The sequence below is a fragment of the Amia ocellicauda genome, chromosome 1 (genome assembly GCF_036373705.1).
Source record: "Amia ocellicauda isolate fAmiCal2 chromosome 1, fAmiCal2.hap1, whole genome shotgun sequence".
NCBI lineage: Eukaryota > Metazoa > Chordata > Actinopteri > Amiiformes > Amiidae > Amia > Amia ocellicauda.
Window position 1 is genome coordinate 62,103,644 of NC_089850.1, and position 14,493 is coordinate 62,118,136.

Sequence of the window (14,493 nt, forward strand, 5' to 3'; positions counted from 1 at the left end):
AGCGGCGACGCGCTGTACTGACCGGAGCTGCGCTCACATGGCACGTCTGCAGAGCCGGGCAAGGAGTGTGTGTGTACTGTAGTCTTGCTTTGAAGAGATGGAGGCAGTGAACCTGCTCTTTTATCCACACTATGCAACAATAAAACAGATTTCTTCAGTGTGATGCAAGTTTTTTAAAACTGGCACTTTCCAGCAGGCTGTGGGGCATCACCAACAGTGACAAATCCACAGGCAGTGTAGTCACTCACACCGAGCCCCCGGTCAGTGTGTCTGTAGTGGAGCAGTACATTGTTTCCTGTCAGCAGACTGCATCTGGACACAATACTAATACGTGACCAGGCCCCCATGGCCCCTGTAAGGGTTGACACACGCCAGGACAGGCACTGCAGGACATGGTGGAGGCCAGTACACGTGAAAGATCCTGTCTAGGCACTGTAGTGTACCTGTAGACTCAACTCCAGTGAGCACAGTACTGTCATCGTATACATTTAAAGCAGACAGGAGAACCGATAAATATCGGATGTGTGGAAATTAAGCAAAGATGGCTCTTACATATAGGCCAGGGTCCAGGGGCCACTTAGACCCCTGTTGGGCTCCAGGGGCAAGACCCTAGACCATGTCACTACAGTGATACAAAGTAAACTGTGAACAGGATCAATATCATCTCCCCACAACTACCAAAACCACTGGAATAACCCCCCCCCCATCCACACAGGAAACTATAAACCCAGAAGCCGGTTTAACATGCATTACACTTCACAGAGGGAATGACGAAGCCCAAGAGGTCAGAAACGCGCTGAGATGAAGGACAGCAGGAATAAGGATGATTGTAGTAGAACTTTAATAGTAGGATAGTATTACCACAAACGAACATCAACACAAATCTCAATATAAAGCGTGGCATTCAGCTCTTCCAACACCTACTGTGCCTGCTTCTATTCAATAACTCCTACTTTTCAAATGCATGTTTTCAATCGACCCCTCCACCCCCCACCCTGCCCCTATGTATTGCTCTCTTCTCAAAAGTAACCCCTGGGATCGCCTAAATGCCAGACATCACAAAACTCTCCTGTCGGTTACATAGTCAATCCACATCAATACTGCACAATTGACAGCCTTCCTGAAGCTGGTCTGCCCCTGCTTCCACCCCCACTTCACGGCTGCAGCCTCTTCCTCTCCTCCTCCCACCACTCTTCCTCTGCGGACGGCGCCATTACTGTGCTGCTGTGAGGTGCCTCCCTTCCGCGGGACGATCTCGTCAGTATGGCCAGCGGGAGCAGCAATGGCAGGGAGAGCCTCTCCTCTCAGTGCTGTGCGCTTTTGATTTCTTCCATGAGTGGCTTTCATCTCTTTGTATGGTTCAATAAAATGTTTGGTAAAAATCTCCAACCACCCTCCACCCCAGCCCCCTCCTCTCCTTTCTCCCGTCTCCCTCCATCCGCTGCCTCTCTCTGTCAGTTAGTCAGTGACAGTCTCTCCCTCTTTCACTCGACAGGAGAGAAACATCAACTCGGAACACAGAAAACATAAGACAAATTAAATACAACTGGATTCAGTCAGTCTGTGACAAGGAAACAACTACATTCCCCAGCAGTCCTGTCACAGCCCGGGCCATGGGGAACTCTGGGTATTGCAGTTCCAGTGCTTCTGCCAGTGATAGAGACTCTCAGAAACAGAAACAGAGAGACAAAGACACACAGAGACACACAGGGAGAGACACACAGAGACCTAGAGACACATAGAGATAGAGACACACAGAGATAGAGACACAAAGGGAGAGACACAGAGACACATAGGGAGAGACACAGAGACATAGAGACACAAAGGGAGAGACACAGAGACATAGAGACACATAGGGAGAGACACAGAGATAGTGACACACAGAGACATAGAGACACATAGGGAGAGACACACAGAGACACATAGAGATAGAGACGCATAGGGACAGACACATAGAGACACACAGAGACCGGGAGACAGACAGAGAGAGAGACATACAGAAGTGGAGAGAGATAATCACACTCAAGGCCAACCCCAGTCTGACCTCCGTCATAAAAAACAAAACAATAGGGAACTTTAATTAGTTAATTACAGACCAATTAACAGCATCATCAATTAAGAAATAAAGAGCCTCATTCCCACCAGGCATCAGACAGATGAACCTGTCCAGTTCAGAGTCCAGAGTTCAGGGAAATGGGCGGAGAAGGGGGATTCTGAGAGCTGTAGTTCAGTTTCATAAAGGCTATGGATACTGAGGGGCTGAGGACTATTTTTCCCATGAGCACTGGCAACACTGCACACAGAGAGGGGGAGAGGAAGAGGGACAACTGTGTGTGTCAGTGTCAGAGTATGTGTGTGTGTGTGTGTGTGTGTGTGTGCGCGTCAGTTCTTGTATCCCTGGACGTCACTACGACGTCAATTTAACAATGACATCGTCGTATGGAAGATGTCATGCTCTGATGATGTCATGCTCTGATGTCGTCGTCTGCAGATCACATGGGCAGCAGGTGGTCGTCCCGCTCCTCTGGCTCCTCCCCCAGTGGTTCAGAGGCCACACCTCTGTATGTGGGCGGGGCTTCACGGTTCCGGGAGCGACAGACAAAATCACACCCATCCTAAGGGGGAGAGAACAGTATAATATATACACTGACTGACTGGACACTACAGCACATTAACACTGACTGACTGACTGGACACTACAGCACATTAACACTGACTGACTGACTGGACACTACAATACATTAACATTGACTGACTGGACACTACAGCACATTAACACTGACTGACTGACTGGACACTACAGCACATTAACACTGACTGACTGGACACAACAGCACATTAACACTGACTGACTGGACACTACAGTACATTAACACTGACTGACTGACTGGACACTACAGCACATTAACACGGACTGACTGACTGAACACTACAGCACATTAACACTGACTGACTGACTGGACACTACAGCACAATAACACTGACTGACTGACTGGACACTACAATACATTAACACTGACTGACTGGACACTACAGCACATTAACACTGACTGACTGGACACTACAACACATTAACACTGACTGACTGACTGACTGGACACTATAGTACATTAACACTGACTGACTGACTGGACACTACAGTACATTAACACTGACTGACTGACTGGACACTACAGTACATTAACACTGACTGACTGACTGGACACTACAGCACATTAACACTGACTGACTGGACACTACAGCACATTAACACTGACTGACTGACTGGACACTACAGCACATTAACACTGACTGTATGACTGGACACTACAGCACATTAACACTGACTGACTGGACACTACAGTACATTAACACTGACTGACTGACTGACTGGACACTATAGCACATTAACACTCACTGACTGGACACTACAGCACATTAACACTGACTGACTGGACACTACAGCACATTAACACTGACTGATTGACTGGACACTACAGCACATTAACACTGACTGACTGGACACTACAGCACATTAACACTGACTGACTGGACACTACAGTACATTAACACTGACTGACTGGACACTACAGTATATTAACACTGACTGACTGGACACTACAGCACATTAACAGTGACTGACTGGACACTACAGTACATGAACACTGACTGACTGACTGGACACTACAGCACATTAACACTGACTGACTGACTGGACACTACAGTACATTAACACTGACTGACTGACTGGACACTACAGTACATTAACACTGACTGACTGGACACTACAGTACATGAACACTGACTGACTGACTGGACACTACAGTACATGAACACTGACTGACTGACTGGACACTACAGTACATTAACACTGACTGGACACTACAGTACATTAACACTGACTGACTGGACACTACAGTACATTAACACTGACTGACTGGACACTACAGTACATGAACACTGACTGACTGACTGGACACTACAGTACATTAACACTGACTGACTGGACACTACAGTACATTAACACTGACTGGACACTACAGCACATTAACACTGACTGACTGGACACTACAGTACATGAACACTGACTGACTGACTGGACACTACAGCACATTAACACTGACTGACTGACTGGACACTACAGCACATTAACACTGACTGACTGACTGGACACTACAGTACATTAACACTGACTGACTGGACACTACAGTACATTAACACTGACTGACTGGACACTACAGTACAGGACACTACAGCACATTAACACTGACTGACTGACTGGACACTACAGTACATTAACACTGACTGACTGGACACTACAGTACATTAACACTGACTGACTGGACACTACAGTACATGAACACTGACTGACTGACTGGACACTACAGTACATTAACACTGACTGACTGGACACTACAGTACATTAACACTGACTGGACACTACAGCACATTAACACTGACTGACTGGACACTACAGTACATGAACACTGACTGACTGACTGGACACTACAGTACATGAACACTGACTGACTGACTGGACACTACAGTACATTAACACTGACTGACTGGACACTACAGTACATTAACACTGACTGGACACTACAGCACATTAACACTGACTGACTGGACACTACAGTACATGAACACTGACTGACTGACTGGACACTACAGCACATTAACACTGACTGACTGACTGGACACTACAGTACATTAACACTGACTGACTGGACACTACAGTACATTAACACTGACTGACTGGACACTACAGTACATTAACACTGACTGACTGGACACTACAGCACATTAACAGTGACTGACTGGACACTACAGTACATTAATGATAAAAAGGTATACCCCCCCCCCCGCCACACAGACTTACTGCAGTCAGGTTTCCAATTTCCTGCCAGAAAGTGTAGTTTGGAAATTGTTCCGCCCCCTTCGCCCCAACGACCAATCGCTGGTACAGGAACCCGCCCACCAGGTAGACTGACAGACAGGAGAAGAACCTGCAGTGAGGGGGAGACAGAGGGAGAAAGGAGAGACGAACAGACAGAGGGAGGGAGAGAGAGAGGGGATTAGTAAAGAAGATGCCGTGTATTAGAAGTAGTAATAACAGTTGTAGCACAGTAGTGTAACAGTAGTAGTAGCAGTGTAGTAAAGGCTTCAATAACAACAGCAGTAATAAAGGAATAATAGCAATAATAATATTAGTAGTATAGCAGTAATAGCAGTGTAGTAGAAGTAGTGCATTAGTAGCTACACTATGAGCAGGAGATCAGGGGGTGGGGGGTGTAGTAGTAGTGTAGCACTAGGTGTAGTAGCAGTGTAGTAGCGGTGAAGTAGTTACACTATGAGCAGGATGGAGCCAGCGCTGAGCTGGGACTCCAGAGGGGGGCAGACGGTGCTGGAGTCCAACTCAAACAGGTAGAAACAGTCAGAGTCCTTATCCCTCTCCTCCTGCACCACACTGAACCCAGACTGGAGAGAGAGAGACAGTGGATTAGAGACTGACACACTGACTGACTGACACAGACACACTGACTGACACACTGACAGACACACTGACTGACTGACAGATTGATTGATACATTGACACACTGACTGACTGACTGATACACTGACACAGTGACAGACACACTGACTCCCTCACCGCTCTGCTCTTGCGGTCGCAGGAGATCATGACCATGGCACGGCGTGGCTCTTTCCCACAGTGGCCGCTATAGCGCGTACCGTTCTGATACACAAGCATCACCCAGTCAGCTGGAGAGGGAGGGAGGGGGAGAGAGACAGAGGGAGAGAGGGAGAGGAAGAGACTGAATGCCTCTCTATAGTAATCTGTATGTTACAGTGCAGTGATGCCTCCTAATGTCTCCCCCGTCACCAGGGACCCAAAGAAAACACGATTACAACAGACATGTCCTGTCATGATTTTGGAAATAATATTTGGCATCATTCCTGAATGTTCCTGTTGACGTAATACTTATTCACGTAAGAAACCCTGCAGTCTAGGGCCACAGATCAGTGTCAGTGTTACGAATCTCGCTATTACAGCAACACAAACCACACTGGAATCAGCGCCCCAGAGCGGTGGGAAGTGGAGTCCCCGAGCGCTCACTCACTGCCTCTGAATGCCTGAGTGCTGCTGTACTGGCCAATCACAGTGTTCTTGCCATCCTTGTCGACCTGCACGACCCCACCGCCCCGGGAGGAATTACGGGCATCGCCACAGACCCGGAAGTAATACGTGTAGCTGTCAGTGCCCTGCTGTGATGGAGCAGAGAACCTGAGAGAGAGAGAGAGAGAGGGGGAGAGATAAAGAGAGGGTTAATATAGACACTGACTGACTGACTGACTGGACACTACAGCACATTAACACTGACTGACTGAACACTACAGCACATTAACACTGACTGACTGGACACTACAGTACATTAACACTGACTGACTGGACACTACAGCACATTAACACTGACTGACTGGACACTACAGCACATTAACACTGACTGACTGAACACTACAGCACATTAACACTGACTGACTGACTGGACACTACAGCACATTAACACTGACTGACTGGACACTACAGCACATTAACACTGACTGACTGGACACTACAGTACATTAACACTGACTGACTGGACACTACAGTACATTAACACTGACTGACTGGACACTACAGCACATTAACACTGACTGACTGACTGGACACTACAGTACATTAACACTGACTGACTGACTGGACACTACAGCACATTAACACTGACAGAGAGATGGGGGTGACAGGTTCTCACGTCATGTCTGCGATGGGCTCCAGGAGACTGAGCGCTTTCCTCTCGCTGGCAGTCTGGCTCTCCCCCGCTGTCAATCTGCAGTTCTTGGTGATGTCATCAGCCTGTCCCTGTCCCGCCAGGACTAATAGAAGAGTCAGGGCAGAGCAGCCAGCCAATAGTAGACTTCGAATCATTGTGACAATCTACAATAAAGCATGAAAAGGATCCTAATATTAACAGTGTGCCTAAATTCCAAAGGTTTACTATTCTACTGCACTGTTACTACAGCCCCCTACTGTAACAGCACTATTCTACTGCACTGTTACTACAGCCCCCTACTGTAACAGCACTACTCTACTGCACTGTTACTACAGACCCCTATTGTAACAGCACTATTCTACTGCACTGTTACTACAGCCCCCTACTGTAACAGCACTATTCTACTGCACTGTTACTACAGCCCCCTACTGTAACAGCACTACTCTACTGCACTGTTACTACAGCCCCCTATTGTAACAGCACTACTCTACTGCACTGTTACTACAGACCCCTACTGTAACAGCACTATTCTACTGCACTGTTAATACAGCCCCCTACTGTAACAGCACTACTCTACTGCACTGTTACTACAACCCCCTACTGTAACAGCACTTCTCTACTGCACTGTTACTACAGCCCCCTATTGTAACAGCACTATTCTACTGCACTGTTACTACAGCCCCCTATTCTAACAGCACTACTCTACTGCACTGTTACTACAGCCCCCTACTGTAACAGCACTACTCTACTGCACTGTTACTACAGACCCCCATTGTAACAGCACTACTCTACTGCACTGTTACTACAGCCCCCTATTGAAACAGCACTATTCTACTGCACTGTTACTACAGCCCCCTACTGTAACAGCACTACTCTACTGCACTGTTACTACAACCCCCTACTGTAACAGCACTTCTCTACTGCACTGTTACTACAGCCCCCTACTGTAACAGCACTATTCTACTGCACTGTTACTACAGCCCCCTACTGTAACAGCACTACTCTACTGCACTGTTACTACAGCCCCCTATTGTAACAGCACTACTCTACTGCACTGTTACTACAGACCCCTACTGTAACAGCACTATTCTACTGCACTGTTACTACAGCCCCCTACTGTAACAGCACTACTCTACTGCACTGTTACTACAACCCCCTACTGTAACAGCACTTCTCTACTGCACTGTTACTACAGCCCCCTATTGTAACAGCACTATTCTACTGCACTGTTACTACAGCCCCCTATTGGAACAGCACTACTCTACTGCACTGTTACTACAGCCCCCTACTGTAACACCACTACTCTACTGCACTGTTACTACAGCCCCCTATTCTAACAGCACTACTCTACTGCACTGTTACTACAGCCCCCTACTGTAACAGCACTACTCTACTGCACTGTTACTACAGACCCCCATTGTAACAGCACTACTCTACTGCACTGTTACTACAGCCCCCTACTGTAACAGCACTATTCTACTGCACTGTTAATACAGCCCCCTACTGTAACAGCACTACTCTACTGCACTGTTACTACAACCCCCTACTGTAACAGCACTTCTCTACTGCACTGTTACTACAGCCCCCCATTGTAACAGCACTATTCTACTGCACTGTTACTACAGCCCCCTATTCTAACAGCACTACTCTACTGCACTGTTACTACAGCCCCCTACTGTAACAGCACTACTCTACTGCACTGTTACTACAGACCCCCATTGTAACAGCACTACTCTACTGCACTGTTACTACAGCCCCCTATTGAAACAGCACTATTCTACTGCACTGTTACTACAGCCCCCTACTGTAACAGCACTACTCTACTGCACTGTTACTACAACCCCCTACTGTAACAGCACTTCTCTACTGCACTGTTACTACAGCCCCCTACTGTAACAGCACTATTCTACTGCACTGTTACTACAGCCCCCTACTGTAACAGCACTACTCTACTGCACTGTTACTACAGCCCCCTACTGTAACAGCACTATTCTACTGCACTGTTACTACAGCCCCCTATTCTAACAGCACTACTCTACTGCACTGTTACTACAGCCCCCTACTGTAACAGCACTACTCTACTGCACTGTTACTACAGACCCCCATTGTAACAGCACTACTCTACTGCACTGTTACTACAGCCCCCTATTGAAACAGCACTACTCTACTGCACTGTTACTACAGCCCCCTACTGTAACAGCACTACTCTACTGCACTGTTACTACAACCCCCTACTGTAACAGCACTTCTCTACTGCACTGTTACTACAGCCCCCTATTGTAACAGCACTACTCTACTGCACTGTTACTACAGACCCCTACTGTAACAGCACTATTCTACTGCACTGTTACTACAGCCCCCTACTGTAACAGCACTACTCTACTGCACTGTTACTACAACCCCCTACTGTAACAGCACTTCTCTACTGCACTGTTACTACAGCCCCCTATTGTAACAGCACTATTCTACTGCACTGTTACTACAGCCCCCTATTGGAACAGCACTACTCTACTGCACTGTTACTACAGCCCCCTACTGTAACACCACTACTTTACTGCACTGTTACTACAGCCCCCTATTCTAACAGCACTACTCTACTGCACTGTTACTACAGCCCCCTACTGTAACAGCACTACTCTACTGCACTGTTACTACAGACCCCCATTGTAACAGCACTACTCTACTGCACTGTTACTACAGCCCCCTATTGAAACAGCACTATTCTACTGCACTGTTACTACAGCCCCCTACTGTAACAGCACTACTCTACTGCACTGTTACTACAACCCCCTACTGTAACAGCACTTCTCTACTGCACTGTTACTACAGCCCCCTACTGTAACAGCACTATTCTACTGCACTGTTACTACAGCCCCCTATTGTAACAGCACTACTCTACTGCACTGTTACTACAGCACCCTACTGTAACAGCACTATTCTACTGCACTGTTACTACAGCCCCCTACTGTAACAGCACTACTCTACTGCACTGTTACTACAGCCCCCTATTGTAACAGCACTACTCTACTGCACTGTTACTACAGACCCCTACTGTAACAGCACTATTCTACTGCACTGTTACTACAGCCCCCTACTGTAACAGCACTACTCTACTGCACTGTTACTACAGCCCCCTACTGTAACAGCACTATTCTACTGCACTGTTACTACAGACCCCTACTGTAACAGCACTACTCTACTGCACTGTTACTACAGCCCCCTATTGTAACAGCACTACTCTACTGCACTGTTACTACAGACCCCTACTGTAACAGCACTATTCTACTGCACTGTTACTACAGCCCCCTACTGTAACAGCACTACTCTACTGCACTGTTACTACAACCCCCTACTGTAACAGCACTTCTCTACTGCACTGTTACTACAGCCCCCTACTGTAACAGCACTATTCTACTGCACTGTTACTACAGCCCCCTATTGGAACAGCACTACTCTACTGCACTGTTACTACAACCCCCTACTGTAACAGCACTACTCTACTGCACTGTTACTACAGCCCCCTACTGTAACACCACTAGTCTACTGCACTGTTACTACAGCCCCCTATTGTAACAGCACTACTCTACTGCACTGTTACTACAGCCCCCTACTGTAACAGCACTATTCTACTGCACTGTTACTACAGCCCCCTATTGGAACAGCACTACTCTACTGCACTGTTACTACAACCCCCTACTGTAACAGCACTACTCTACTGCACTGTTACTACAGCCCCCTACTGTAACACCACTAGTCTACTGCACTGTTACTACAGCCCCCTATTGTAACAGCACTATTCTACTGCACGGTTACTACAGCCCCCTACTGTAACAGCACTATTCTACTGCACTGTTACTACAGACCCCTATTGTAACAGCACTACTCTACTGCACGGTTACTACAGCCCCCTACTGTAACAGCACTATTCTACTGCACTGTTACTACAGACCCCTACTGTAACAGCACTACTCTACTGCACTGTTACTACAGCCCCCTATTGTAACAGCACTACTCTACTGCACTGTTACTACAGACCCCTACTGTAACAGCACTATTCTACTGCACTGTTAATACAGCCCCCTACTGTAACAGCACTACTCTACTGCACTGTTACTACAACCCCCTACTGTAACAGCACTACTCTACTGCACTGTTACTACAGCCCCCCTACTGTAACAGCACTATTCTACTGCACTGTTACTACAGCCCCCTATTGGAACAGCACTACTCTACTGCACTGTTACTACAACCCCCTACTGAAACAACACTACTCTACTGCACTGTTACTACAACCCCCTACTGTAACAGCACTACTCTACTGCACTGTTACTATAGCCCCCTATTGTAACAGCACTACTCTACTGCACTGTTACTACAGCCCCCTATTGTAACAGCACTATTCTACTGCACTGTTACTACAGCCCCCTACTGTAACAGCACTATTCTACTGCACTGTTACTACAGCCCCCTACTGTAACAGCACTATTCTACTGCACGGTTACTACAGACCCCTACTGTAACAGCACTATTCTACTGCACTGTTACTACAGACCCCTACTGTAACAGCACTACTCTACTGCACTGTTACTACAGACCCCTATTGTAACAGCACTACTCTACTGCACTGTTACTACAGCACCCTATTGTAACAGCACTACTCTACTGCACTGTTACTACAGCACCCTACTGTAACAGCACTATTCTACTGCACTGTTACTACAGTCCCCTATTGTAACAGCACTATTCTACTGCACTGTTACTACAGCCCCCTACTGTAACAGCACTACTCTACTGCACTGTTACTACAGCCCCCTATTGTAACAGCACTATTCTACTGCACTGTTACTACAGCCCCCTATTGTAACAGCACTACTCTACTGCACTGTTACTACAGCCCCCTATTGTAACAGCACTATTCTACTGCACTGTTACTACAGCCTTATTGTAACAGCACTATTCTACTGCACTGTTACTACAACCCCTATTGGAACAGCACTACTCTACTGCACTGTTACTACAGCCCCCTATTGTATCAGCACTACTCTACTGCACTGTTACTACAGCCCCCTATTGTAACAGCACTATTCTACTGCACTGTTACTACAGCCCCCTACTGTAACAGCACTACTCTACTGCACTGTTACTACAGACCCCTACTGTAACAGCACTATTCTACTGCACGGTTACTACAGACCCCTACTGTAACAGCACTATTCTACTGCACTGTTACTACAGCCCCCTACTGTAACAGCACTACTCTACTGCACTGTTACTACAGCCCCCTATTGTAACAGCACTACTCTACTGCACTGTTACTACAGACCCCTATTGTAACAGCATTATTCTACTGCACTGTTACTACAGCCTTATTGTAACAGCACTATTCTACTGCACTGTTACTACAGCCCCCTATTGTAACAGCAATATTCTACTGCACTGTTACTACAGCCTTATTGTAACAGCACTATTCTACTGCACTGTTACTACAACCCCTATTGGAACAGCACTACTCTACTGCACTGTTACTACAGCCCCCTATTGTATCAGCACTACTCTACTGCACTGTTACTACAGCCCCCTATTGTAACAGCACTATTCTACTGCACTGTTACTACCGCCTTATTGTAACAGCACTATTCTACTGCACTGTTACTACAGCCCCCTATTGTAACAGCACTATTCTACTGCACTGTTACTACAGCCCCCTACTGTAACAGCACTACTCTACTGCACTGTTACTACAACCCCCTATTGTAACAGCACTACTCTACTGCACTGTTACTACAGCCCCCTATTGTAACAGCACTACTCTACTGCACTGTTACTACAGCCCCCTACTGTAACAGCACTACTCTACTGCACTGTTACTACAGCCCCCTATTGTAACAGCACTATTCTACTGCACTGTTACTACAGCCCCCTACTGTAACAGCACTACTCTACTGCACTGTTACTACAACCCCCTATTGTAACAGCACTACTCTACTGCACTGTTACTACAGCCCCCTATTGTAACAGCACTATTCTACTGCACTGTTACTACAGACTCCTATTGGAACAGCACTACTCTACTGCACTGTTACTACAGCCCCCTATTGTAACAGCACTACTCTACTGCACTGTTACTACAGACCCCTATTGTAACAGCACTATTTTACTACACTATGGAAATATTTTTTCTCTTCTTCGTTTCCCTTCCTCTTTTCCTCCCCTACTTTCTCCGTCTCTACATTCAAACTTTATATCGCTACATTACAAGATTATATACATATATACTATATAAAATAATATACAGAATAACGGAAGTCTGGGGACACAGTTCTGTGGACTTGCACTTTGCGACATCAGTGCATCTGCGGACAGATACAGGAAGTGCAGTGTAATTACTCAGTCCGATGCTATGAAACCTGAATGTTACTACAGATCCTGCTGCACACGCACATCACATCACATCACACGCATCACATCACTACAAATACACGCGTTTCACTCACCGCAGCAGCCAGTGACTCGGAGGAGAAACTTCTCTACAGACTTAACGTCAGAATCGATCCCTTATTGGCATGAGTTCTGGGGAGACTCAATAGATCAATGATCCGTGTAAAGCACACTTTATCTTGTGTGTTTTGATCAATTGCACTGAATAAAGGCGTGCATGAGCAGATCACCGTTGTCAAACGCGGAAGCGACGACGACCCGCATCACGTGATGCCGTCATGTGCAGCCGCCTGGACCGCGAGCACGGCCCTCGTCATGTGACAGCGAGGGTGAGGCCGGCTCGCTCGCTGCCATGTTGGCTGAGGGCACCGCGCGTCTGCATCACTGTTTCCTCTGTTTCTATGGTTGGTAGTTTGTTGTGACGAGAGTAGGGCGAACTGCTGAAGCCAAGCAGGAGGCCGCCATGACAGGAGATTTTTGGGGAATATTGTTAGGCGCATGATGTGAGAGATTGACATTTTTATTTCGCTATCTGTCTGTGTGTCCCCTCCCCTGTCGCTCTGCATGTGCTTATTTCTAAATATTTACTGATGGCTGACTGACTTACTGACACATTGACTGACTTTTAGCTACTTTAAAAACTACTGTGGGGAAAAAGACTAAAGCTACTTTCTAAGCTGGTTTTAATGTTGCATATATATGAACACCTTGAAATGACAAATACAATCTAGCAGAAACAACAGCAGGTATTTTACACTGGTTTCACTCCAGGAAATCAAATCCTTCACACAAAGGCACGGTCTGACGAAGCCGACTTTGGGAGACGTTGTGAAATGTCAACGACCTATAATTCTCATCTCCCAGCTGGGAGCTCAAGTTGAGGCGACAGCACAACATTTCAATTGGAGGCTTCTCAGCAGACCTGACAGTACGACTTTCTTGGGTTTACGAATTAGAGACAGATCAGCTCAGTTTTCCAACCCCCTCCCAGAGAAAATATGTATCTAATCTTTTCTTGCCCCCTCCCACCAAAAAAACAGAAGTGTTGCAAGTAGCTGTTTTGCCCTGAAATTAAAGTAACTCACATGTAGCCAACTATTCCCCAGCACTGACACACTGACACACAGACAGACACACTGACACACCTCTCTCTGACCAGTCTGTACCTGTCTGCATGTGTGTCCTTGTGGAAACACACCTGGCTACCCGTCAGCCAATCACGCGCGGGTCCCCAGGTACACTTCCTGTCTGACACGCTGATCAAGGA

General features: G+C 46.8%; 1 protein-coding gene across 2 annotated transcripts; it reads right to left on the minus strand.

Moving 5' to 3' along the window:
• Nucleotides 1-818: 818 nt before the first annotated feature.
• m6pr (mannose-6-phosphate receptor (cation dependent)) lies at nt 819-14,484 on the minus strand. 2 transcript variants are annotated; one of them, XM_066712407.1, is made up of 7 exons: nt 14,393-14,484; nt 6,771-6,952; nt 6,099-6,262; nt 5,630-5,739; nt 5,327-5,457; nt 4,859-4,985; nt 819-2,615 (listed from the first exon to the last, which is right to left on the minus strand). In XM_066712407.1, the coding sequence occupies exons 2-7, from the start codon at nt 6,941-6,943 to the stop codon at nt 2,493-2,495; spliced, it is 828 nt and encodes a 275-aa protein (XP_066568504.1). In that variant the 5' UTR covers nt 6,944-6,952; nt 14,393-14,484; the 3' UTR covers nt 819-2,492. The 2 variants fall into 2 exon arrangements, with proteins under 2 accessions (XP_066568504.1, XP_066568503.1); XM_066712406.1 differs by lacking the exon at nt 14,393-14,484 and adding an exon at nt 13,283-13,499.
• Between the last annotated feature and the right edge of the window lie 9 nt (nt 14,485-14,493).